Raw genomic sequence first — 23,216 nt, forward strand, 5'->3', positions numbered from 1 at the left:
AATCTATTAGGGGGTAGCTCTAATACTGTCAGCTAGTACGGTATAACATGCATCCCCCTTTAAAGTAATACGTAATGGTTAATCACAATGTATCTTATTCAAAATATCATTAATATCATGTTTTATTTTGGATTATGAAGTTATTAATTGCCCTGGTTGTTTTAATATCAATCTATTAGGGGGTAGCTCTAATACTGTCAGATGGTACGGTATTACATGCATCCCCTCCTTTTAAGTCATAAGTAATGGTTAATCAGAATGTATCTTATTCAAAATATCATTAATATCATGTTTTATTTTAGATTTTGAAGTTATTAATTGCCCTGGTTGTTTTAATATCAATCTATTAGGGGGTAGCTCTAATACTGTCAGCTGGTACGGTATAACATGCATCCCCCTTTAAAGTAATAAGTGATGGTTAATCATAATGTATCTTATTCAAAATATCAGTAATATCATGTTTTATTTTGGATTATGAAGTTATTAATTGCCCTGGTTGTTTTAATATCAATCTATTAGGGGGTAGCTCTAATACTGTCAGATGGTACGGTATAACATGCATCCCCCTTTTAAGTCATAAGTAATGGTTAATCAGAATGTATCTTATTCAAAATATCATTAATATCATGTTTTATTATAGATTTTGAAGTTATTAATTGCCCTGGTTGTTTTAATATCAATCTATTAGGGGGTAGCTCTAATACTGTCAGCTAGTACGGTATAACATGCATCCCCCTTTAAAGTAATACGTAATGGTTAATCACAATGTATCTTATTCAAAATATCATTAATATCATGTTTTATTTTGGATTATGAAGTTATTAATTGCCCTGGTTGTTTTAATATCAATCTATTAGGGGGTAGCTATAATACTGTCAGATGGTACGGTATTACATGCATCCCCTCCTTTTAAGTCATAAGTAATGGTTAATCAGAATGTATCTTATTCAAAATATCATTAATATCATGTTTTATTATAGATTTTGAAGTTATTAATTGCCCTGGTTGTTTTAATATCAATCTATTAGGGGGTAGCTCTAATACTGTCAGCTGGTACGGTATAACATGCATCCCCCTTTAAAGTAATAAGTGATGGTTAATCATAATGTATCTTATTCAAAATATCAGTAATATCATGTTTTATTTTGGATTATGAAGTTATTAATTGCCCTGGTTGTTTTAATATCAATCTATTAGGGGGTAGCTCTAATACTGTCAGATGGTACGGTATAACATGCATCCCCCTTTTAAGTCATAAGTAATGGTTAATCAGAATGTATCTTATTCAAAATATCATTAATATCATGTTTTATTATAGATTTTGAAGTTATTAATTGCCCTGGTTGTTTTAATATCAATCTATTAGGGGGTAGCTCTAATACTGTCAGCTAGTACGGTATAACATGCATCCCCCTTTAAAGTAATACGTAATGGTTAATCACAATGTATCTTATTCAAAATATCATTAATATCATGTTTTATTTTGGATTATGAAGTTATTAATTGCCCTGGTTGTTTTAATATCAATCTATTAGGGGGTAGCTATAATACTGTCAGATGGTACGGTATTACATGCATCCCCTCCTTTTAAGTCATAAGTAATGGTTAATCAGAATGTATCTTATTCAAAATATCATTAATATCATGTTTTATTATAGATTTTGAAGTTATTAATTGCAATAGTTGTTTTAATATCAATCTGTTAGGGGGTAGCTCTAATACGGTCAACTGATACGGTATTACATGCATCCCCTCCTTTAAAGTAATGGTTAATCAGAATGTATCTTATTCAAAATATCATTAATATCATGTTTTATTATAGATTTTGAAGTTATTAATTGCAATAGTTGTTTTAATATCAATCTGTTAGGGGGTAGCTCTAATACTGTCAGATGGTACGGTATTACATGCATCCCCTCCTTTTAAGTCATAAGTAATGGTTAATCAGAATGTATCTTATTCAAAATATCATTAATATCATGTTTTATTATAGATTTTGAAGTTATTAATTGCAATAGTTGTTTTAATATCAATCTGTTAGGGGGTAGCTCTAATACTGTCAGATGGTACGGTATTACATGCATCCCCTCCTTTTAAGTCATAAGTAATGGTTAATCAGAATGTATCTTATTCAAAATATCTATAATATCATGTTTTATTATAGATTTTGAAGTTATTAATTGCAATAGTTGTTTTAATATCAATCTATTAGGGGGTAGCTCTAATACTGCCAGCTGGTACGGTATTACATGCATCCCCTCCTTTTAAGTCATAAGTAATGGTTAATCAGAATGTATCTTATTCAAAATATCATTAATATCATGTTTTATTATAGATTTTGAAGTTATTAATTGCAATAGTTGTTTTAATATCAATCTGTTAGGGGGTAGCTCTAATACTGTCAGATGGTACGGTATTACATGCATCCCCTCCTTTTAAGTCATAAGTAATGGTTAATCAGAATGTATCTTATTCAAAATATCTATAATATCATGTTTTATTATAGATTTTGAAGTTATTAATTGCCCTGGTTGTTTTAATATCAATCTATTAGGGGGTAGCTCTAATACTGTCAGCTAGTACGGTATAACATGCATCCCCCTTTAAAGTAATACGTAATGGTTAATCACAATGTATCTTATTCAAAATATCATAAATATCATGTTTTATTTTGGATTATGAAGTTATTAATTGCCCTGGTTGTTTTAATATCAATCTATTAGGGGGTAGCTCTAATACTGTCAGCTGGTACGGTATAACATGCATCCCCTCCTTTTAAGTCATAAGTAACGGTTAATCAGAATGTATTTTATTTAAAATATCATTAATATCATGTTTTATTTTGGATTTTGAAGTTATTAATTGCCCTGGATGTCTTAAATATCAATCTATTAGCTCTTATAATGTCATCGATGTTTTAAAATCATTTTATTTGGAGATAGCTCTAATACTACATCTAGTATAAAATGCACCCCTTACGGTCAAATATGATAGCTGTATCTAATAATTAAATATTGAATAATATGAAGTTTTCAATTTTCATCTATGTTTTGATATCAAACTATGAGGGAATAGCTCTAATACTGCCATATCTGGTGCCATGCTAGATATTACCATTAATCAGAATCTGATTGATGTCGTGTATCATTTTCTTATTTTTAAGTAATTAATTGTCATGATGTTTTGATATCATTCTATTAGAATAGTACGTCAAATATGCCGCCTCTAAGATTGGCCTTAGTTAAATTAGCCTCAAATACCTGAAAAAAAGCTGTTTGATTTATCAGGGAATACCCCTCATAATTGCTGGTGCGTAATTGGCATCCATAGAAACCGCAGTTAAACAACTGTTGTGATGCGTCGCCTCGTTTCAACGCACGTCAACGCATCATAAATTGCTACAGTCTTCCTTGGGTACTGCCACTTCCAGGGCCGTAGTACCATTAATTTTTACTCCTGACAAGAAGATACTGATAGAAACACCTGTTCAAGCACGTTGCTATGCACAATGAAAATCTAAAGATTTTTACGATCTCCAAAGTTCAGGACCTACGTTTTCATCGAGTTGTGAAAAACGTTGAAACTATTTTTTTTCTAACCAATATCCTTTACAAAATACACACAAATTTTCAAATGATTGGTTGAAACATTTTGTTCATTTCTTTTCATCTAAATGACTTATTGAAAACTTTTTTAAAAGAAATAACTCATTCAGCTTTATTTGGTCGATCCAGAGTCATGACAAATCTTTTTCCCAACAATTTTAGCTTTGATAATAGCAATAAAACCAAAACGCTTCAGAATTAAAATGATTGGTCGAACAAATTTTCTCACATTACTTAGTAAATTTTTCTTTAAAGAAATAGTCTTGTTGGATAGATCCTGAATGCCGAAAAATAATTTTTATTTGGGCCCAAACAGTTTTCCCAACAATTTTAGTTCGGTAACAAAAATCGCACATTCGGTCACAAACGCTTCAGATTTTCAAATGATTTGTTGGAATTTTTCACTCACATATCTATCTAAATTTAATTTAAGTCAAGATATCTTTTTCCTAACTGTATTTATCTATCTCAAAAATAATTTTAAAACACTTTAATGAATTTTCAAATATTATTTTGAAAAACGAAAATATTTCATTTCCTACCTTGCATGGTAAAATGCTTCGCTTTCTTTCTCAGAGTACACTTCATCGCCTTTGTAAAATCGGCTGGATATTGGCCATTCAACAGGTAATTAGAAAGGTTCGTTGCTTCAGCAGGATCCATTTTTATTGATGATAGTTAAATAAATCGATAAGTATATTATCGGAAACAAAAAGCACGGCGCGATTGATTACGGTAAATGCTAGCTATGCTGTCAGAGGATGCCGTTTATACGGCGAAAAGCTGTCTGCTATTGACGCATGCGCAGTGCATATTGACGCATGCGCAGTCTGCTATGGGATGCCTGTTGTACGGGGATGCTAGTTGTACTGTGACACCGGTATCACTCCCGAACTCGCTTCCACCAGCCCCCTGGCCTCACGAAGCGTGATTTCATTACTGGCGCTGTCGCGCGTGACGTCATATATATCGATTTGCGAAATATTTCCTTGTTCGATAAAACGTTCGCTGATTGGTCAATTTAACAGAAAAACCAAAAGAAGTCTACTGACGGTTTGTTACAAGCGCTGTGATTGGTACGACCGGATTCTGGCCGGCTAGTAACGACTCCAACGACTCGTGAGGTCAAGGGGTTCGGGGAACAGCTTTAGCGTAGTGGGTTCGAATCCCCGGGTGAAGATGGGGTACTAACCGGACATCATTTTTCCACACGTTCAACACTTGCCAATTTGACAAGACAGGTAAAAAGAATTACTAGGTCTTGGTCCTACGAAAAAAATAGATATCGTAGCAGCATAGTTTCTATGAACCGGTAGGACCGTTACCCGGCCGCACACTGGCGCGTGAGGATGACAATTTGCACCATTCCAAGTCCAATACCGTATTTTAATTCTGACTCGTATTTTCCCACCCAGATGGCGGTTTCGTCGATTACATTGCCTTGTTCGCCGACGTTTTCTCGTCGCGCTTTTCTTTTTTCTCTATTCTAGCTATTTATCTGTTTATTGTGGATGAGAGTTTATCATTGAATTGTTTAGATGACTTCGTTCCGTGTGGTTCAAGTCACAAATGTGGCACCAACTGCAACCCGTGATCAAATGAAAACGTTGTTTTCTTACATCGGAAAAATTGAAGAATTGAAACTTTATCCGAATGAGTAAGTTAGTTTAAGAAGAACTGAGTATTTTCTTTTTTGGCAGTTGAAAGTAAAATTCGATAACCTGCTGTGTGGATGATTTGATGAGAAAAAAACAAAACTTTTTTGAAAAACCAGAAGAAAACAAGAAAATGAGCACTCGTGTTTCTTGCTTTAATATAATTAATAATGACAAATGGAAATATGGCCGGCCCTGATTTTGAATTAAACCGAGAAAAATTAGGCTAATTATTTCAATTAGGCTTGCACAAACGCAGGGACAAAGCTGGCCAAACAAGCTATTGAATTGACTTGCCTTCGAATAAACCTTTCAGATACTTTTTCGTATTGAATTATCATCCATATTATCCATTTTTTGCAATCGAAAAAAGACTTGTTAACCTGTAACCATTGATTTGCATGAAAGGTTAACTCTACATTATTTATTTTTTTCAGAGAATCTTTCATCTTAGATTCTTCATCAAATCGCGTTTGTTATGTGAAATATGTGGATAACGCGGATGCTGGTGTAGCCTGTCACCTCACTAATACTGTATTCATCGACAGAGCATTAATTGTTGTTCCCGCTCCGGACAGTAAGTTTAATTGTCTTTCAGAAGTTGAATGTAAATACTGTATAGCCTCATACTGTTATAGCATTGCTTGTAATTTAGCTCAAATCCCTGATGAAGTTACTGCCCTAAAACTTGGTGGACCTGGAGGTGGTTCTGCACCTGGAATGACTAATTGGCCTGCTGATGTTGTTAATAAGGTAAGAATTCCTGCACCATTTTCAGTTTCAAAGTTTGAACGCATTATTGTGATGATTTCATCTTCTGATCAAATAGGAAAAGTTTTCTTATTTTTCCTATCATTTTTCAGGTTACAGGAACTGGCAGTTCGCAAATGTTGATGACATTCGACCCAAAATTAGCAGCAATGGATCTACCAGCATATCCAGCACTACCAGCAACATTGGACAATAGCAAAATTGATGATATTCGTAGAACAGTCTATGTGCAGGATATTGATCCATCGGTAAACTAGTGCATGGAATACTGACATATTGAAATGTAACTTTTTATAAGAAAAGGGTTATTTTCTTCGTATGAATATATTTCCAATAGGTGAATCAGGAAGAGCTTCTGACATTTTTTAATCAAGCTGGAGAGATCAAGTATGCCAGGATGGCCGGAACTGATAACTCTGGAAATCAAAATGCTTTTATCGAATTCTCTTATCAGTCAAGTGTTCCATCTGCCCTTGCTTTTAATGGTGTTCTGCTAAAGAATGGACTTGTTAGGTAAAGAAAAACCAGACATCATTCGACATTACAAGAACAAATGATATTTGTTCTTGTGTGTGTTTTTAAAATTAAAGCAAATTTCTACTGAGATCAAACAATATTTTTGTTCCAGTGTTACACATTCAATGACTGCAATTGTTAAACCAACAAATAAATCGGAAGCAGGTTCTCGCGAAGTTGAAGAAGCCTTGAAGAAAGTTAAAGAGGCTCAGTCTTTGATATCAGCCGCTGTAGATCCGGGTCAGTCCAAGTCACCTTCATAGTTGGTGTGTTTTCTACCGACAGATTTGGATAACTAATAAATCTGGTGATGATTTTATTTTTCAGAATATAATACGAAAAGAAGAAGTCGTTCTCCAAGGAGAAGAAGATCGACTTCTCGATCGAGGCATTCACGTTCTCGACGTTCAAGGTGAGCCTAGTGTTGAAACTGTTGTGATGATGTTGATTTTATTTTAGATGCTGTTTTATCGGTTTCTCCTCACACACTTGCGTACCCTATTTCACTTTGGTTTCCATGATCGGCACTAGTTATCAGTTACAGTAAAAACCACAAGACAAACAACCGTTAATATTAACTGTTTTTTGTTTTGTGATAAAGTCGATGTGTAAATTCTGTTTAATGAATTGTAAAGGTACCTGTATGAATATTTTTTATTGATTTTCATGAAACAAGATCAAAATCGAAATCGAAACAAGTGAAGGACAAAGAACAGTAAGATTATAATCATCTCCATCATTAATGTATCAAAAAAATTAAACCCAAACTCAATGTATTGCTCTTTTCTGGCTGTGTTTTCTAACATAAACGGGAGAGAAGAGGTAACATGATTGACTAGAATAGATACAAATATTACCTGTATTTTCACCATGCAGGAGTCATTTCAGTTTCTTTACAAACCGTACTTGTGACAAAACATGTGCATAACAAAATGGAAACTTTTTATCAATTTAGTTGTGTTCAACTGATGATGTGTTGCATACAGTTCACAACTTTTCATGTCGAGGGTTGTTAAATGTATAAGATGCTGAAAATCAGTTCTTCAGTGGGATTTCTCTTAAGGTAGTCATTGCTTAGGTAGATAGAAGCATTATAAGTGAAAATGGCTGTGTGCATGAGGGGTGCACTGCATTGAAAAATGTAATTGTTTACCTTGTTTTAATTTCAGTGTTTTGATAACTGGCATTTTCTATATTCATTTAAAAAGCTTGAATCAATCTATACAATAATTTACGTCTTAATATGATCCTGTTTCTGAAATGATCTTTCATGTACTTTAATTGTCAACGTCCCAAATTTATATTGAAAACTTTTGACAATATGATATGCCTTGTATTTCAGTCTGAAGTTTAATTATCTATTGTTGTTTCGTTTTATAGATCTCGACGCAGGTCTCATTCACGTAGAAGATCGACCAGTAGATCTCGCCGTCGATCTCGTTCAAGGTCGCGCAAACGTTCGAAATCACCACGCCGCAGCAGACGTTCGCGGTCGCGATCCAGGTATTTACAGTGTTAATCATACAGTCAATCTCCAATATATCGCCACCCCTTGCTGATGCCCGATTTTTTTCTGAGAAAATATGGTTTGTTGCAAGTCAACTAAGTGATACTAGTGCCAATTTTAGAAACAATTTGTGAAGGCTCTGATACGTGCTTATTTTTCACAGAAATGTCAAAAGTGCAGAAAAGTGCTACCTTTTGACTAAACAAAATAGATCAGAAAATTTTTTGTCACAGCATTTGTAACTGATATAGTAAGAACCGTATTGATCAAATTAATCAAAATCAACCAAGCACGTATCACTTCTGGGCAAGCAACAAAAATATTTCCTAGTTCATGGATGACAGTGATTTGTCCATAGGTTATTAATATCATTTGACAAACCCCAAAGAGCAGTTACGTACAATGACAATCGTGCCAAAAAGTGCTAACTTTGTGCTTAAGTCTTACTTTCTATACGGCCATACTCTATATACAGCCAAAATCCTAAATCACCGATGTTGATGGTATATCAGGGATTGAATGTAGATCATCATATGAATTCTAACATGTTTTGTAGTATTATAAATGATTTAATGCAATATTGCATTGCAGAGGTCGTCGCAAAAAGTCTCGTTCTAGAACTCCACCCCGTGGCTATCGTGGTTCACGGCGGTCAAGATCTACAAGCAGGTAAGCTTACTCATGGCTGTTACTGTACTTCTTATGGTCTTTTATTAACACACTTACCGTAACTTTTTGAAAATGTCTGATCGTAGGGATCGAGATAAGAAGAAGCGCAAATCCTCGCCAAGCCCTACAAAAAAGCGGACGAGTCGTTCAAAATCTGCTTCTCCTGTGAAGAAAGCAGATTCTGAATCACCTGCCAGGAAAAAATCTACCAAAGCTAGGTAATTTTGGATCAAATTTTATAATGGTGTTATATAATTTATAGCAAATCTATGATTCTACCCATATTATTTTTTACATTTTAGTTTAAGGTAATTTCCGTATTAAATACATCATGTATCTTGTATTTTAGGTCGCCCTCAAGGAGAAAGCGTTCTCGTAGCAGAAGGTACCGTATAGTGCATTGTAGTTAACCTATCCCAAACGCCTCCAATCATTCCTCATTTTCTGTATTGATCATTTTGGTCTACTCATTGATATGATTTGTTTGATGTGGTCTGAAATATGAGAGATATAGCTGAGGGTCTGATCCCTCTATACTGATGTATTCAAGCATGTTCTTTCATATTCCAATGAAACGTTCCTGCTACAAATTATTGTTACTGGCAGCACTTCCCTGAAGTTGGCAGCTCTGGTCCTCCATTAAACTTCCCATACTCATTCTCACATAGGAGTTTGAAATCTTGTTCATAGTAAAATGTACCTACCCGTTTAGTTCTGATGTATCGTATGTTACATTGGCTACTAGAGTTCTTTCGTGACATTTTGATAAAAATATTGATGCCGGTAGTGGGAAGTTATAAAGTATATTCTATTTTTAGCCATACTCGAACAAGTGCTAAAACTGCGGCTAAAAGGTCAGTGATAGATTAAAGACTTAGGCTTAAGCTTAATTTTGAGAATGATTAGAACGATTGGTTTCAATTATTATTGTTTTTATTACAGGCGATCAAGGAGTAAAAGTCGTGAAAAGCGTTCTAGATCGAGATCCAGGTGTGAATCCACTCCGCCGTTAAAAAACTTTTTCGAATTTTTGAGTTAGAACATATTATTTCATAAAAAGATATCAATTTTGAATTTCAGACATCGAAAAGAAAAGAAAAGAAGTCGTTCCCGAAGTAAGGATCGTTCGAGCAAGAAAAAACGAGATAAAGAAACGAAAGAGGGTGTCGTCGTCAAACGGGATTACGATGCTGAAGAAAAAGATGATTTCAGTAGCGACGAGGATGTCAAAAAGAGAAAGAAGAAGAAGAGAAGTAGCTCTCCATCATCTCCCGCAGCTGCAGATATCGATGATAGTAAGGATAATCTACAGCAAATGGATATGGATATGGATAGTGACTGATTTTGTATGAAGTTGATTTTAAATGTCTTGTATGTCTATCTACATCTTGAAATGAAAAATGATCATGGCATGATGTTTGTATTGGACTACCGTATTATGTTGTATCCTATCTTTTTTTAATGTCTCCTTGTTGATTTTCTCTCAGCAATGATGTAAAGAAGTAATTGTAGTTTAGAATGTTTGTATCATTGAATGTCCTTGAAATATATTTCCAATCCATTAGACATTGAGATTTGTTTGATTTTGTGGTGAATTGACTATCTACGAAAGAGGAGGATGAAAGGAAGGATGTAAACATGGCCACATTTTCGATGATTATACCAATCCGGTCACCCTTATTAACCGTACTGGGACGAGACAAAATACGTTCATATGGAAAATGTTTACTGTCGGCTCGATAGAGAATTCCACTGACCGGCTACTTAGCTGCTTGCGCTTGACTGCCTGTAACGACTCATGAATAACATGAAATATGTCTGGGAATTCTGGAAACACGTTCACCATGACATGTAACTTCAAAATACGTCACGTTTTTTCCTTGAAGCCCTTCGTTTAATTGGGATCAAGTGTGTCTAGATATTTGTTTACGGTACTATTATGTAGAGCAATGGGGAAATCAGTACTTATTGCTTATTAATTCTTGCTACAATGATCACATAGTTCTTTTTAAAATAAAAGTACGAATTATCTTACGTAAAACTAAAAAAAAGTGGAATTAGGCCAATGTCAATAGTATTGTTGAGAAATGGCATACGTTGTTTCCTAGAAAACTCCATTCAAAGAACTACACAATCATTCAAAAAATACGGCCAGTGTCCTTGATCCGACAATTCAATATATCAGTCAAAAATACATAACACGCGCTTACTTCGAGGAGATTCAAAACTGTCTGCAACAGTGAAAGTTGAATGAGAAGCCTTTTTGTTTTGATGAAATCTGTCTCTGTTTGCCGAACATACATCCGGTATTACCGAGTGAAAAAAAAACTGATCTGCTCGGAAGATTATAATGAAACAGGATTTTAGCCACTGGAACCTTACGCAAACCAATCGAGAGTAACCTTGTCCCAACTAACTCGCGGTAAACAAAACTATTATAGGTAGTGTTTTTGTGGTTTTATTTTTGCCTTAATTCGTATGCGGTGCTCTCAATGAGAACTTGCATGAGTGAACTGGACATTAGTTTCAATCTTATATACATATATGTACATAATTCTTCACCGACCGTCGGACACAAAGCGACCCAGTTATCGGCTTGGCGGTCGTACAACACGCAGTAAAAAATATCTTGATTTCTGACAATTCGATCATTATTCGGAGTAGAATGATGCAGAACAAACGAATAGCGATAATTGGAGCTGGGTGCAGTGGTTTAACTGCCATCAAATGTTGCCTCGACGAAGGTTTGGAACCAGTTTGTTTTGAAATGGACGATGATATCGGAGGATTGTGGAATTACACGGACGATACTAGACCAGGTCAAGGGAGTGTTTATCATTCGTGTATCATCAACACGAGCAAAGAAATGATGGCTTTCAGTGATTTTCCGGTTCCGTCACATTTCCCACCATTTATGCCACACAAATACGTTCTGAAATATTTTCGATTATACGCCAAGAATTTTAATTTACTGCAACATATCAAATTTTCATGTTGCGTCGAAAGCGTTAGACCAGCAGCCGATTTCGCGGAAACTGGCCGTTGGGAGGTTTTTACGCGACCAGCTGGATTTACTGACAGCAACGAAACTTCAGAAATATTTGACGGTGTGATGATTTGTACAGGACATCACGTATATCCACACATTCCGAATCTCCCGGGCCTGAATAAATTTAAAGGAGAGGTGATTCATACACACGATTACAAACGTCCCGAATCGTACAGTGATAAGAAGGTGCTGATAATCGGTAAGTGATTTCATTTTCATGATTTAATTTTCATTTGATTGAATACCACTTTCATATGTTTTGTATCTCGACTCTGATTGAAATCATCGCGAGTTTTCTTTATGTTCTTCTTTTACAATTTACAATTATATCTTGTTTTTAGGAATTGGCAATTCGGCGGTAGATGTGGCTGTTGATTTGAGCAGAGTTTGCTCTAAGGTACGGTGATGATGGAATATCGAAAACATAAACTTCTGCAAACTCTTTTATGAAGCATTTCACTTGCTGTATTGATTTACGAAGATCATCTAGCAAAGTTTATTACCTTCCCAAAAATATTTCTATAATTGAAAATACATAATATTAATAATGGTAATAATGATAATGATATTTATAACTTATTTTCTTATATTACGCACTTATACAAATTGTAATCAGTTTGCTTTTTTACGTCGGTATAGAGCAAAAATGAGCTGATAGTATACAATTTAAAACACTTGGACAGAATTCACAGGTGACGAAGATTGAATGCAGTTATGAATTATTCTTGAAAATTACGTTTTCAACATTAAACTGTTGCCTGATGTTTTAAGAGAGCAGTTGAAAATCACCTTGGCCTAATTTCAATATTGTCAAAAGTATCTGATATTTTGGTCAGAGTATAGAACTATGGTGGTCTGTCCATTGATAGTTGTTACAACTTTTTATCTTGCGGTTGCCGTGGGCCCCGATTAATGACAATGAACTTTTTGTTGATATATCGAATGTTGAGTGTACCTATCAAACTGGGTCGCTATATCTTTTGTTCGAGATGTGGTTTTTTTACGGCCACGATACCATTCAATAATGCAGGTTATTTCCGTGTACTTCTGGGCAATCTAAATCACTTATGTCGGTGTTCATTTTTTGTTTACCAAAAATATCGTATACATTAACTCGAATGAATAAATGAAAATTGAAACGCGGGCTGGTGGTCATGCATAGGGTGTGAGGACTGCTCGCGAGGGATATTTTCCTCGACATTCTATTCAGAAGTTTATCTTTGTTAATTTTCCATAGGTTTATCTATCAACTCGCCGTGGCGCATGGATCGTAAACCGAATGGGCCCATGGGGCATTCCTGCAGATGCGTTGGCAAATAGCAGATTCATGTTTTCGTTGCCTCAAAATTGGTTGCAATGGATGGTAGAAAAATTAGCAAACTACCGTTTCGATCACGAAACGTACGGTGTTAAACCGTCTCACAGGTGAAAATATTAAACTTCCCTTTAGCTTGAAATTTATACATATCGTGTGAAAAAAATGCGTTTCTAATCAGCGATCGTGTTTTTGTATAGAGCTTTAGAAGCGCACCCAACAATAAACGACGAACTACCACAGCGGATAATGACCGGAGGGGTACAGGTAAGAACGAACGTTAGAACTTTTACCGGAGATGGTGTTGAATTCGACGATGGCACATTCAAGAAAATAGACGCAGTAGTCTTGGCAACCGGATACAATTACCAGTTCAAGTTTGTCGACGAATCAATTTTGAAAATAAACCGCAACGATACATCACTGTTTAAATACACATTCGTGCCGGATTTGCAACACCCGACGCTTGCGGTAATAGGTTTAGTTCAAGCGATCGGAGCCGTAATGCCAATTGCCGAAATGCAGTGTCGTTGGTATACACGAGTTGTCAAAGGTATAAAACTACAAGCTAAACTAATATCATAAATCTATAAGAATAAAATTTGTGTTAATGAAGCTACATGTATTTCATTCTAGGCATTGTTCAGCTGCCTTCGAGAGATGATATGAATTACGATATACTGAAGAAAAAAGAAGCCATGAAAAATCAGTATGTTTCATGTCAACGACACACATTGCAGGTTATTGCTTTTACTTAATTCTTTCAGTTTTCCGAGGGTAAAATAAGTTTAATATACCAAAGTAATTGTGACAAAGTTTGCCGTTGAGTGAGTCGCAACAAACACTTCATTACAAAAAAGAAATTAATAGGGTGTGACAAAGTCCCATCTACCACACGCGGACAAAGTTATTATACACTATTCTGTGATGTTTTTGCTACCTTCGTAAACCAGTGAAGTTGATCGAAATATATAAGTTGTAAGGTCTGGTAATTCGGTTAATTGAAAATAAACCAAGCGTCTGTTATGATAGATTAGAATGTCACATTTATTGAAAGTCAATTAAATGAGATTCATTGCTGCATAGAGGTCTGACGGATAAATCTGATTTTACGATTATGACCAATTGCCTTATTTTTCAGACATTTTGGATTAGTTTCATGGACCAATTGGCATCGGAAGTCGGGGTAAAGCCTAATTTGAAATCAATGTTCTTCGAGGATCCGTTTCTAACGCTGCGTTGCTTTTTTGGTCCATGTGTACCGGCGCAATATCGGCTCAACGGCCCAGGAAAATGGCCCGGAGCAAAGAAAACTATCCAGTCTGCCTTCATTAATATGTCATCTGCAACAAGAACAAGATCTACAACTGGGTTATCCGGAAGTTCTGGTCTTGCCAAGCGTTATGTTATCATTATTTTGGGCATTATGTTATTCTTACTATGCGCTCTAAAGCTTAATTCAATCTAAGATAACTGACCCAAGTGGACCAGCCGATGTAACTATAAAATTAGTGTTCTGTTATCCTGGACCCTGTGTTTCGAAAGATAATAAATGTGCCATATGTTTTAGATTATACTGTATACTGTATACTTATTTGCCTCTTTGGGACGTGGCCATTTGAGACTCGCTGTATGGTCAAGATCTCCGTCCCTGTGTCAGCAGTGTGGCGGTTTCCGCGCGCCCGGCCCAGGTCGGTGCCTGCGGCACGGCGCCGCCGGGCGCCCGTGAGAAATACTACTATCCTAGCGGTGGCTGCTATTTCTTTCAATTTCCCAGTGATTGGCCGTAGTGATGCATTTTTCAGTGAGCACGCTCGTAGATTGACAAGAGATTCTAGTTTTTAGGACCGTATTCGGCGGTATCGTGAGACTCAGGGCCACCGCGCCGGAAAACGCGTCCGGACGAGTCGTCTATGGCAAGCGAGAGACGGAGCAACCCTACCACCAACTCCGTTGTGACAGGTCCGTTCCAGTAGTCCAAATCAAAATCGTACCTCGTGCGCACGCGCAGTTGTTTCATTTCCTGGTTCGATTTTTGCACCAATTTTGCAGATTTTTCTCACAAAACTTGAAATATCGTTAATCTAGACTGCATGGATACTTATGACGTGATTGCAAATCAGCCCGTTGTCATTGACAATGTAGGTTTCAAGGCTTAAATCTTTTTACTCCTATAATATATTTGAGAAATGATAAATAAGAAGTGCCAGTAGAGTAATGTGTCACTGGACACTGTGTCCCACTGTTGTGTGTCACTGTCAGTCAGACTCCAGAGTCAGTATCACCGGCGCCGCCGGTCAGCTGTCAGCTCGTCGTCGTCAGTACATCGAATGTGTCTGGCTTTGATGTCTGAAGGCCAGGCAGAGGCATAGAATTTATATTTTTTGAGTTAGATATTTTGCAGACCCTCAGACTCAGCTCAGTTGACATAATTATGTCAATAACTCACACTCTCTCTATTTTAGCCTTAAATTCACAATCACATTGCTGAGAATTTTAGGAAAGAGTTAGAGAGGAAATACAGCAGAAAATCCAATGTCATTAGGCTCGACTACATGCAGCAAGGCTCGTCGCAAACCAGTGATCCTTGCTCTAAAACCCTTACCCTCTTCTCACCTAAAATAAAGGTACCAGGCAAAAAGCTAATACGTAAAGTGTTCAGTGAGGATTTGCCGGTCACCCTGATAGGTCAAGTAGTAGAGCAGTGAAAGGTCCCAGGTCTTGGTGGTTGACAGATTTTTTGCTCGTTCTGTAAAGACTTAGAAGAAATTCCGTACATTAGTACTAATGTCTATTTCAACTTGACTTGAGAGCACATCAGGTGGCCTAGCTCAGTCATCTTTGGTGGTACATACCTGGTAAAAGTCTTATTAGGACCAGAAAGGACTGGCAGTTTACCAAAAACGTCGATTTTTAATCCATTCATCACTTTATTGAAGGATATCAAAAAATGTCTGCATTGAAAGGTGTTCATGAGAGAAAAGAAGTTTGGTCTGTAGGCATGGAAACATATTGTTGAACTTTCAAATCATGGAGTCTCTTTTCTCTCACGAACACCTTTTAATGAAGATTTTTTGGATATCCTTCAATAAAGTGATGAATGGATTAAATGTTTTAGGTCAGCTGCCAGTGCTTTTGGCCCTAACGAGACTTTTATCAGGTATGTACCATCAAAACTGACTGAGCTAGGCCACCTGATGTGTTCTCAAGTCAAGTTGAACATTAGTAACGGTACTTGACTAATTCTCAAATCACAGACGTATAATTAGTTACTAGCTTTCTGCTGCCGGTGCAACAGTTGGTATCTCTACCTTAATTAGGTGTATAATTAATGGACAAGAGCCCTAAACCCTTTATCTCTAAACCTAACCCGTATAAATGTAAACCTTTCCCCCACCTTTATTAGTGTTGTTTTTAAATCTTATCATGCGAGAGGCCAGCATGGTAAAATTTACAAAAGTACTGCTGCGTTGGCATAACACGTGTATCTACCTCTTATCTTTTTAGGCTTCATCATCCCAAACTCCTAATTCTAAATCCTTCCCTACGCATTGAATATAGCCCTAAACCCAACATTAATCCCATTCCTAATTAAGCCCAAAACCTTAGGCGTACTTAGACTCTAAATTCTCAACCTAGCTTATTCATATTGTAAAGATAAATTTTTAGTTATTTCAAAATGGTGTAATAGAAAAATCCCATATTTTCCCAAATATCCACTTCCTATCTAAACCGTATAGGCGCAGTTAATTATTTCCTTCCATGATATGCGTTGTGACACATGTTAATTGCATTGCATGCATCTGTCAAGTATTGATATTTATTATGTCTATTTTTGTACAGGTCCATCTATGGCTCAATTTATTTTTGACAAAGTATTTTTGAATTGTTTAAATGATGCTGTTCAGATAAGCATAGAGTGCACAACTTGAAAAACCCGAATAATGGAATAAACATGTGCAATGACTGTGTATCTGGTTAATTTCATAGAGCAAATACTTGTCGATTGCTGTATATAAGATTAACACCTGTTGCCAAAGTCCACATACGAATTATTAGTTGAATTCCAATTTCTATAGAAATGTCTCGAGCAGGCACTTCTTTCGTCACTAGTGAGACATCTTATTAGTGAATTGATGACAGTGTTGCTGAATATTATTTGAGTAACTGGTTGAAGATTATTATTGGTAGTTATCGATTAGCAATCAGTTATTTTATCTATCACATGTGCAGATGTATTGATCCAGCTGTTTTTGCTATACCAATATCCTCAGAATACAGCTATCATATCAAAGCTAGATGAACTAATTAATGAAATTCTATTTTTGTAATTGAATGATTGCATTATATCTATTTTGTAGGGGTCTGGTGTCATAAAAGCTGGCTTTGCTGGTGATCAGATTCCCAAATATCATTTCCCAAATTTGTAAGTCTATTTTACATCAAATCAAATTGTTTTAGATTATCCAATTGACATAATAATGATTCCATCATGATTGTCTGAGCCTCGCTTTAAAGAGTTTCTCTTCATTTTAGTATTGGGCGGCCTAAACATGTTCGTATCATGGCTGGTGCATTGGAAGGTGATGTGTTTTTGGGGCCAAAAGCCGAAGAACATCGGGGCCTTCTGACAATTCGTTACCCAATGGAACACGGTATAGTTACAGATTGGAATGAGATGGAACGAATTTGGCAATATATCTATTCTAAAGATCAGCTACAAACATTTTCTGAAGAGGTGTGAAAATGATCGTAGCCTCGTCGCAAGTCACACTTACTACTAATTCTCCACTTACTAGACTCAATACTATGGGATACTCTTTGAATTTTTAGCATCCTGTATTACTGACCGAAGCACCATTAAATCCACGCAGAAATAGAGAGAAGGCGGCAGAAATATTCTTTGAGACATTCAATGTTCCGGCTCTTTTCATCTCTATGCAGGCTGTCCTTAGTTTGTAAGTAGCGGAAGAGATATTGATACATGCACATATATATATATTTAAGTGATAAAATGATCATTATTTTCACAGATACGCGACAGGGCGTACGACTGGTGTTGTTTTAGATTCCGGTGATGGTGTAACGCATGCCGTGCCAATATACGAAGGATTCGCTCTTCCACACAGTATCATGAGAGTTGACATCGCTGGCAGAGATGTTACGCGATATTTACAGCTGCTTCTTCGAAAAGAAGGTCACAATTTCAACACTTCAGCTGAGCTTGAAATTGTTCGCACAATCAAAGAGGTAATTTATTTATCTGAAGGCATCAGAAGTGTCTAATCATGTATATACCGGTATTATGGGTGTTTGAACCTACTGTTATGAATATATTCAGAGAGCATGTTACTTGGCAATCAATCCACAAAAAGAAGAAACAATTGAAACTGAGAAAACACAATATTCACTTCCCGATGGAAGTGTTTTAGAGGTAGGTTCTGTTACTTGGCTGTCTCATATTTAGCATGTTTGAAGTCATCTTTCATATCAAACTGTAATGAAAAAATGTATTTATAGGTTGGTCAAGCTCGGTACAGAGCACCTGAATTACTATTCAGACCTGATCTTATTGGTGATGAATCAGTAGGCATACACGAAGTTCTCATATACGCTATTCAAAAGTCCGATATGGATCTGAGACGAACTCTTTTCTCTAATATAGTTCTTGCAGGGGGTTCTACGTTATTTAAAGGTATGTGTTAAAAAGAGTCTATGAATATTCTACAGACAGCCCAAACCACTTCAACAAAATGACTGGTGACCATTTTTATTTCAGGATTTGGTGATAGATTATTAGGAGAGGCCAAAAAATTAGCTCCGAAAGACATCAAATTAAGAATATCAGCTCCTCAAGAGAGATTATATTCCACTTGGATAGGGTATGTATTATGTATTACTAGTACCAGTCCATTTGTATGTGTGGTGTTGGTTTATGAATATCTTTCCTACTTGATGAAAGCTAGTTTAATAGGTTTACTTATTTTCCATTTCAGCGGTTCCATTTTAGCCGCTTTAGATACATTTAAGAAAATGTGGGTGTCGAAACGAGAATATGAAGATGAAGGAGTCAGATCGATACACCGGAAAACATTCTAAGTCAGTCACGCAAAAAAGTGAAACATTCGCATATAAACTTACTTTCTTCCATTGTGGTTTTAGTTCCTGAGAGTAATCCTTTTAATCCACACATGCAAGTGAAGTAGCATGCTGGGATTTTGTGGTCTCTTTCAACATCACATAGAAGCTTTGTATAAATTAGTGTTAGTCATGACATCAGTGACGTTTTGTTTGTTTGAGTTAAGAGATTCCTTTTATTATAACAGCTTTTCCTGTAAGTTATTGGCGGCTAGTCATTCACATGTTTTTGTCCTATCTTGATGAGAACTTGTAAAGCTCATAGCTAAAATGGTTAGCTGATATGGCTTCAGTAAAAGTCTCACATGAAAAGGACTGTAAAAGGACAAATAAAGGAATTATCGTAGGAATGAGCAGTTTTGAATACATTTTTACAAGTCATAACTTAACCTGATGTACAATCGAATTTTAGGCATTTGTGCAAAAGATAGTTGTAAGTATGACTGCCATTTGATATTTCATGGACAGCTATGATCGTGTATCGTAATTTCCTAAAATAGTTGTGTCAGCAGCGTCACATGCATTTCGTCCATTGGTATTAATTGGAAATTTATTTTTTAACTTGCACAAATTATTTAGTTTCACAAAAATACATGAAATTATCATGTTAATGTTTTCTTGAACTGTGGTAGGTTGGGATGAAAAAATGAAGAGATTCATTATGAAACATAATAGATGCAGTCTGTTCCTAAAAGCATTTCATAACTACATATTTATGCTGTTCATTAATGAATCTACATTATTCGTCCATGATCAAAACAGATAGTCTTGTAGTACATTGCACATACTGTAAGCATAACAGATTGATAAAACAATATACAGGTAGTTCTTGTTAAAATTCTGATGTTATTACATCTTTTCATCCTGGAAAGACAAGATCTGTTAACAAAAATTAGATATTTCATTTCTAGGAAAGGGTCCGAGAGCCTACTTCTTTGTCTTGTCCAACATAAGGGAAATGGCTTTCAAGACCATTTAAGCAGATGTGATTTTTGTAAATAAACAGTACTTACGGAAAATACCTAATTTATATGAATTGTCTGATTATGCTTTTTGGGGAAATGGTAAAACTGGTACCGGAAAGGTAGATTCAATCATTTATTTCTGGTATCTTGTACAAAATTACATGTACATGTATTGTTTCTATGTAAGACCTGAATTTTATTCTATGGTTTTGGATTTTGTAGTTCCCATGAAGGTTTGTTACGTAGGTGAATAAATTCTTTTTTGTGTTGCCAGCTTCATATGTTTTCTAAGAATAGAATGACATGTTTTTGTGTATTTATAAAAAACATTTTCATCTATGTATAGATGACAAACATCACAATTGTAATTGGGATAACTCATATTATACCAGTAAGATATATCTTCTGCCCACCGCTCTACTCTGGAAAGGTTAATATCAGTCTGGGATATTAGAATGGCTTACTCCTTTTTAATATGCCTAGTTTCTGTGAGGGATTGAAAATAATTGTTTGACATAAACAATCGCTGCTGAACAGATGAGCCTTGTTCAGAAAGCTGAGGATTGAAATTCTACTGTCGCTACATAGATAGATTTCTTCAATACCTGTGCTACTTTACTAAATGTCATATGTATAAAGTAAAACATCTCAAAATGTTCGTAAGTATATGTAATAACTATTTAAAAATGCTTATTTTCAGTTGCATGTCATTTTAAACTTGTAGAATGGGTTATTCAGGAGCCACACTCACATGAAGAATTTTCAGATTAGGTTCTCTATATTTTGCAAATTACAAAATGTACAGCATTTTAGTCTGGGAGATATCTTAAGAAATCTGTTTTTTTCTCCTGTGGTGCTTTTGGAAATATTGATCAATTTTGTTGATGAATAAATATTGATCATATAATATTATGATAGAAATATTTGATTTTTTCACTGAAGGTAATTTATCAACACGCAATGCCTCATGTATCTATGGTGACTTTATTTAAAGATCTGAACCAATTTGATATACTGTTGATTTTCATTACATCGAATGAATCAACACAAAACAATTAAAACTTTTTAAGTAAAATGTAACGTTAATGTCACTGCGATCCATTCCAACATGCAATGCCTGCAATGTGATCTATATCCATTTTCATACCGTGACAAAGTTTGCGAGATAGATACTCCTGCAGTGCATGAGGTATTACAAATGTCTTGACAACTTTTGGTAATCCAATGTGGTCATTTAACAGTAAAACTTCCTGAATTGTTTTACGACAGAGGTTCTTCAGGGTAAGCGGGCTGTTACATTGATCTATGTACCATATCATGAATGCATTATCGTCATCTCCTTGATCATCTTTACATAAATCCGGCGGAATTCCGGTTCCTTTCCACAAGGTCCATTCAGTGAAATTTAACATGTCACATCCAGCTCGGAACAAGGATCGGACACATGGCAATTGTAGTCTTAGATCATCACGATACATTGCCATACTTAATGTGCTCATGCATACATATAATGGAGTTCTTCCACGATCGTCGACAGCATCAACATTACAGTGAGCTGATAACATAACCTCGGTGACTTTTGGAGATTTTCCATAGAGAGCAGCAATGTGTAACAGACCCAATCCACCTTCTGTGACTCTACAGTAAGAATTAATCACTAGTAAAAGATTGAAATCATTGTTATGAAATGGGGTATTTTTACATAGTTTGATAGCCAAAAATGTATCTTATAATTATCTTTTAATTACTAAATAAATACTGTCTATGACAAACAATTCATCTCTACTCATACCGTCTATCACATGAATATAGTATTTTACAGATAATTATGAAATACATTTTTGGCTATCAAACTATATATGTAAAATACCCCATTTCATAACATCATTATAAGAAATGGCCTTCAGCTTAATTACTTGAAATTTTTCAACTGATCAAAAAGAAGCTAGATTATTATGAATGAAAGCCCTGCCTAAGTAAAAGATTACTTGCATTTGAATATCAGCGCCATGTTGTATAAAGCAGTTTCATACTCTCAGTATTGTTGTGTATCACATAGTTTTGCACTGCTATACTGAGAGGAGTTTGTCCTAAGCCATTCCGTAGATTCACATCAGCACCTATAATTATGAATATTTAGTTCTATTTGAAAGTATGAGGGATAAGCATAAAGGTAAAATTACCTGCATCTAGCAAAAGTTGAATTAAGTGTGGCCTTCCGTGAAATGCTGCTTTATAAAGTGGACTATTACCAAATGAATCTGTTAAATTTACTTGAGCTCCAGCTGCCAACAATATCTGAAGAATCAGGTTTAATTTTCATTTATTGAGGAGAAGCAATGACAATAGATATTAGCTTTGCAGCCAATTTTTACTAACCTTGGCTACATTGACAAAGTTTAGTGACACTGCACAGATAAGTGGAGTTGAACCATCTTTAATAGAGGGATTTGATGGATTTTGCCATGGGGCATTGACATCAACTTTAGCTTCAATACATTGAAGGATATCTTCTCTTTGATTTCCCATAACAGCATAGTGTAGACGTAATACATCGGACGCCATGGTTTCAATCGGATTATTGCAACTATTGCCCTCATCCACCTCATTTTCCATGAGATTGGGTGATGACTGACGGATTCCCATTTATATTGTTTAGGCCTTACCTACTTCAAAGTAAAAAGATATAATACTCTGATACTACCAGGTACTACACATCATAGGACACTAGCGTAAACATTGCGCACCGGGGTATCTTTATGGCCAATCTTTATCCGCCGTAGCTCCAGAGAAAAACCTAGGCACACGTAAATGCCTTGTCCTATTAGAATAATGAAAAGCCATTTGACATTAGGGAATACCATTGTTTGGGAATCCCCGAATCTAAACTATGACGTCATCACGCTTTGCCGCGCGCTACATGACGAAGTAAAATCAAAATAACTTTATTGATAGTCCTATTAGCTTTGGTCCCACCCTCTCGGCATTCAGATTATAATCTAATTGATAATTCTAATTAAAGTCCT

The 23,216-nt window shown here is 35.7% G+C and overlaps 3 protein-coding genes and 1 pseudogene across 3 annotated transcripts; 3 read left to right on the forward strand and 1 right to left on the reverse strand.

Annotated features, from left to right (window-relative positions):
- Positions 1-5,022: 5,022 nt before the first annotated feature.
- On the forward strand, positions 5,023-10,289 carry LOC141900147 (uncharacterized; annotated as a pseudogene).
- An 873-nt stretch (positions 10,290-11,162) lies between these two features.
- Positions 11,163-14,641, forward strand: LOC141899518 (flavin-containing monooxygenase 5-like). The gene is made up of 6 exons (XM_074785883.1): positions 11,163-11,971; positions 12,114-12,169; positions 13,010-13,197; positions 13,288-13,640; positions 13,724-13,827; positions 14,229-14,641. The coding sequence occupies exons 1-6, from the start codon at positions 11,389-11,391 to the stop codon at positions 14,553-14,555; spliced, it is 1,611 nt and encodes a 536-aa protein (XP_074641984.1). The 5' UTR covers positions 11,163-11,388; the 3' UTR covers positions 14,556-14,641.
- Positions 14,642-15,105: 464 nt separating this feature from the next.
- LOC141898819 (alpha-centractin) lies at positions 15,106-21,055 on the forward strand. Its single transcript, XM_074784936.1, has 9 exons — positions 15,106-15,228; positions 17,449-17,513; positions 17,624-17,825; positions 17,921-18,045; positions 18,121-18,337; positions 18,429-18,521; positions 18,608-18,782; positions 18,867-18,969; positions 19,084-21,055. Exons 1-9 carry the CDS (start codon positions 15,181-15,183, stop codon positions 19,184-19,186), a joined length of 1,131 nt encoding a protein of 376 aa, XP_074641037.1. The 5' UTR covers positions 15,106-15,180; the 3' UTR covers positions 19,187-21,055.
- Positions 21,056-21,168: 113 nt separating this feature from the next.
- On the reverse strand, positions 21,169-23,079 carry LOC141899106 (uncharacterized). Its single transcript, XM_074785259.1, has 4 exons — positions 22,570-23,079; positions 22,374-22,488; positions 22,214-22,310; positions 21,169-21,828 (listed from the first exon to the last, which is right to left on the reverse strand). Exons 1-4 carry the CDS (start codon positions 22,834-22,836, stop codon positions 21,279-21,281), a joined length of 1,029 nt encoding a protein of 342 aa, XP_074641360.1. The 5' UTR covers positions 22,837-23,079; the 3' UTR covers positions 21,169-21,278.
- Positions 23,080-23,216: the final 137 nt, after the last annotated feature.

This window comes from Tubulanus polymorphus, chromosome 2, assembly GCF_964204645.1.
Source record: "Tubulanus polymorphus chromosome 2, tnTubPoly1.2, whole genome shotgun sequence".
In the NCBI taxonomy this organism is placed as follows: Eukaryota; Metazoa; Nemertea; class Palaeonemertea; order Tubulaniformes; family Tubulanidae; genus Tubulanus; species Tubulanus polymorphus.

Coding starts and splice junctions, on each gene's coding strand:
- LOC141899518 (XM_074785883.1), top strand. CDS start 11,389: ATGATGCAGAACAAACGAATAGCGATAATTGGAGCTGGGTGCAGTGGT. Junction 12,170..13,009: donor TGAGCAGAGTTTGCTCTAAG/GTACGGTGATGA, acceptor AATTTTCCATAG/GTTTATCTATCAACTCGCCG. Junction 13,198..13,287: donor GGTGTTAAACCGTCTCACAG/GTGAAAATATTA, acceptor GTTTTTGTATAG/AGCTTTAGAAGCGCACCCAA.
- LOC141898819 (XM_074784936.1), top strand. CDS start 15,181: ATGGATACTTATGACGTGATTGCAAATCAGCCCGTTGTCATTGACAAT. Junction 15,229..17,448: donor AGCCCGTTGTCATTGACAAT/GTAGGTTTCAAG, acceptor TCTATTTTGTAG/GGGTCTGGTGTCATAAAAGC. Junction 18,338..18,428: donor TTGTTCGCACAATCAAAGAG/GTAATTTATTTA, acceptor GAATATATTCAG/AGAGCATGTTACTTGGCAAT.
- LOC141899106 (XM_074785259.1), bottom strand. CDS start 22,836: ATGGGAATCCGTCAGTCATCACCCAATCTCATGGAAAATGAGGTGGAT. Junction 22,489..22,569: donor ACTTTGTCAATGTAGCCAAG/GTTAGTAAAAAT, acceptor CTGATTCTTCAG/ATATTGTTGGCAGCTGGAGC. Junction 22,311..22,373: donor TCAACTTTTGCTAGATGCAG/GTAATTTTACCT, acceptor TCATAATTATAG/GTGCTGATGTGAATCTACGG.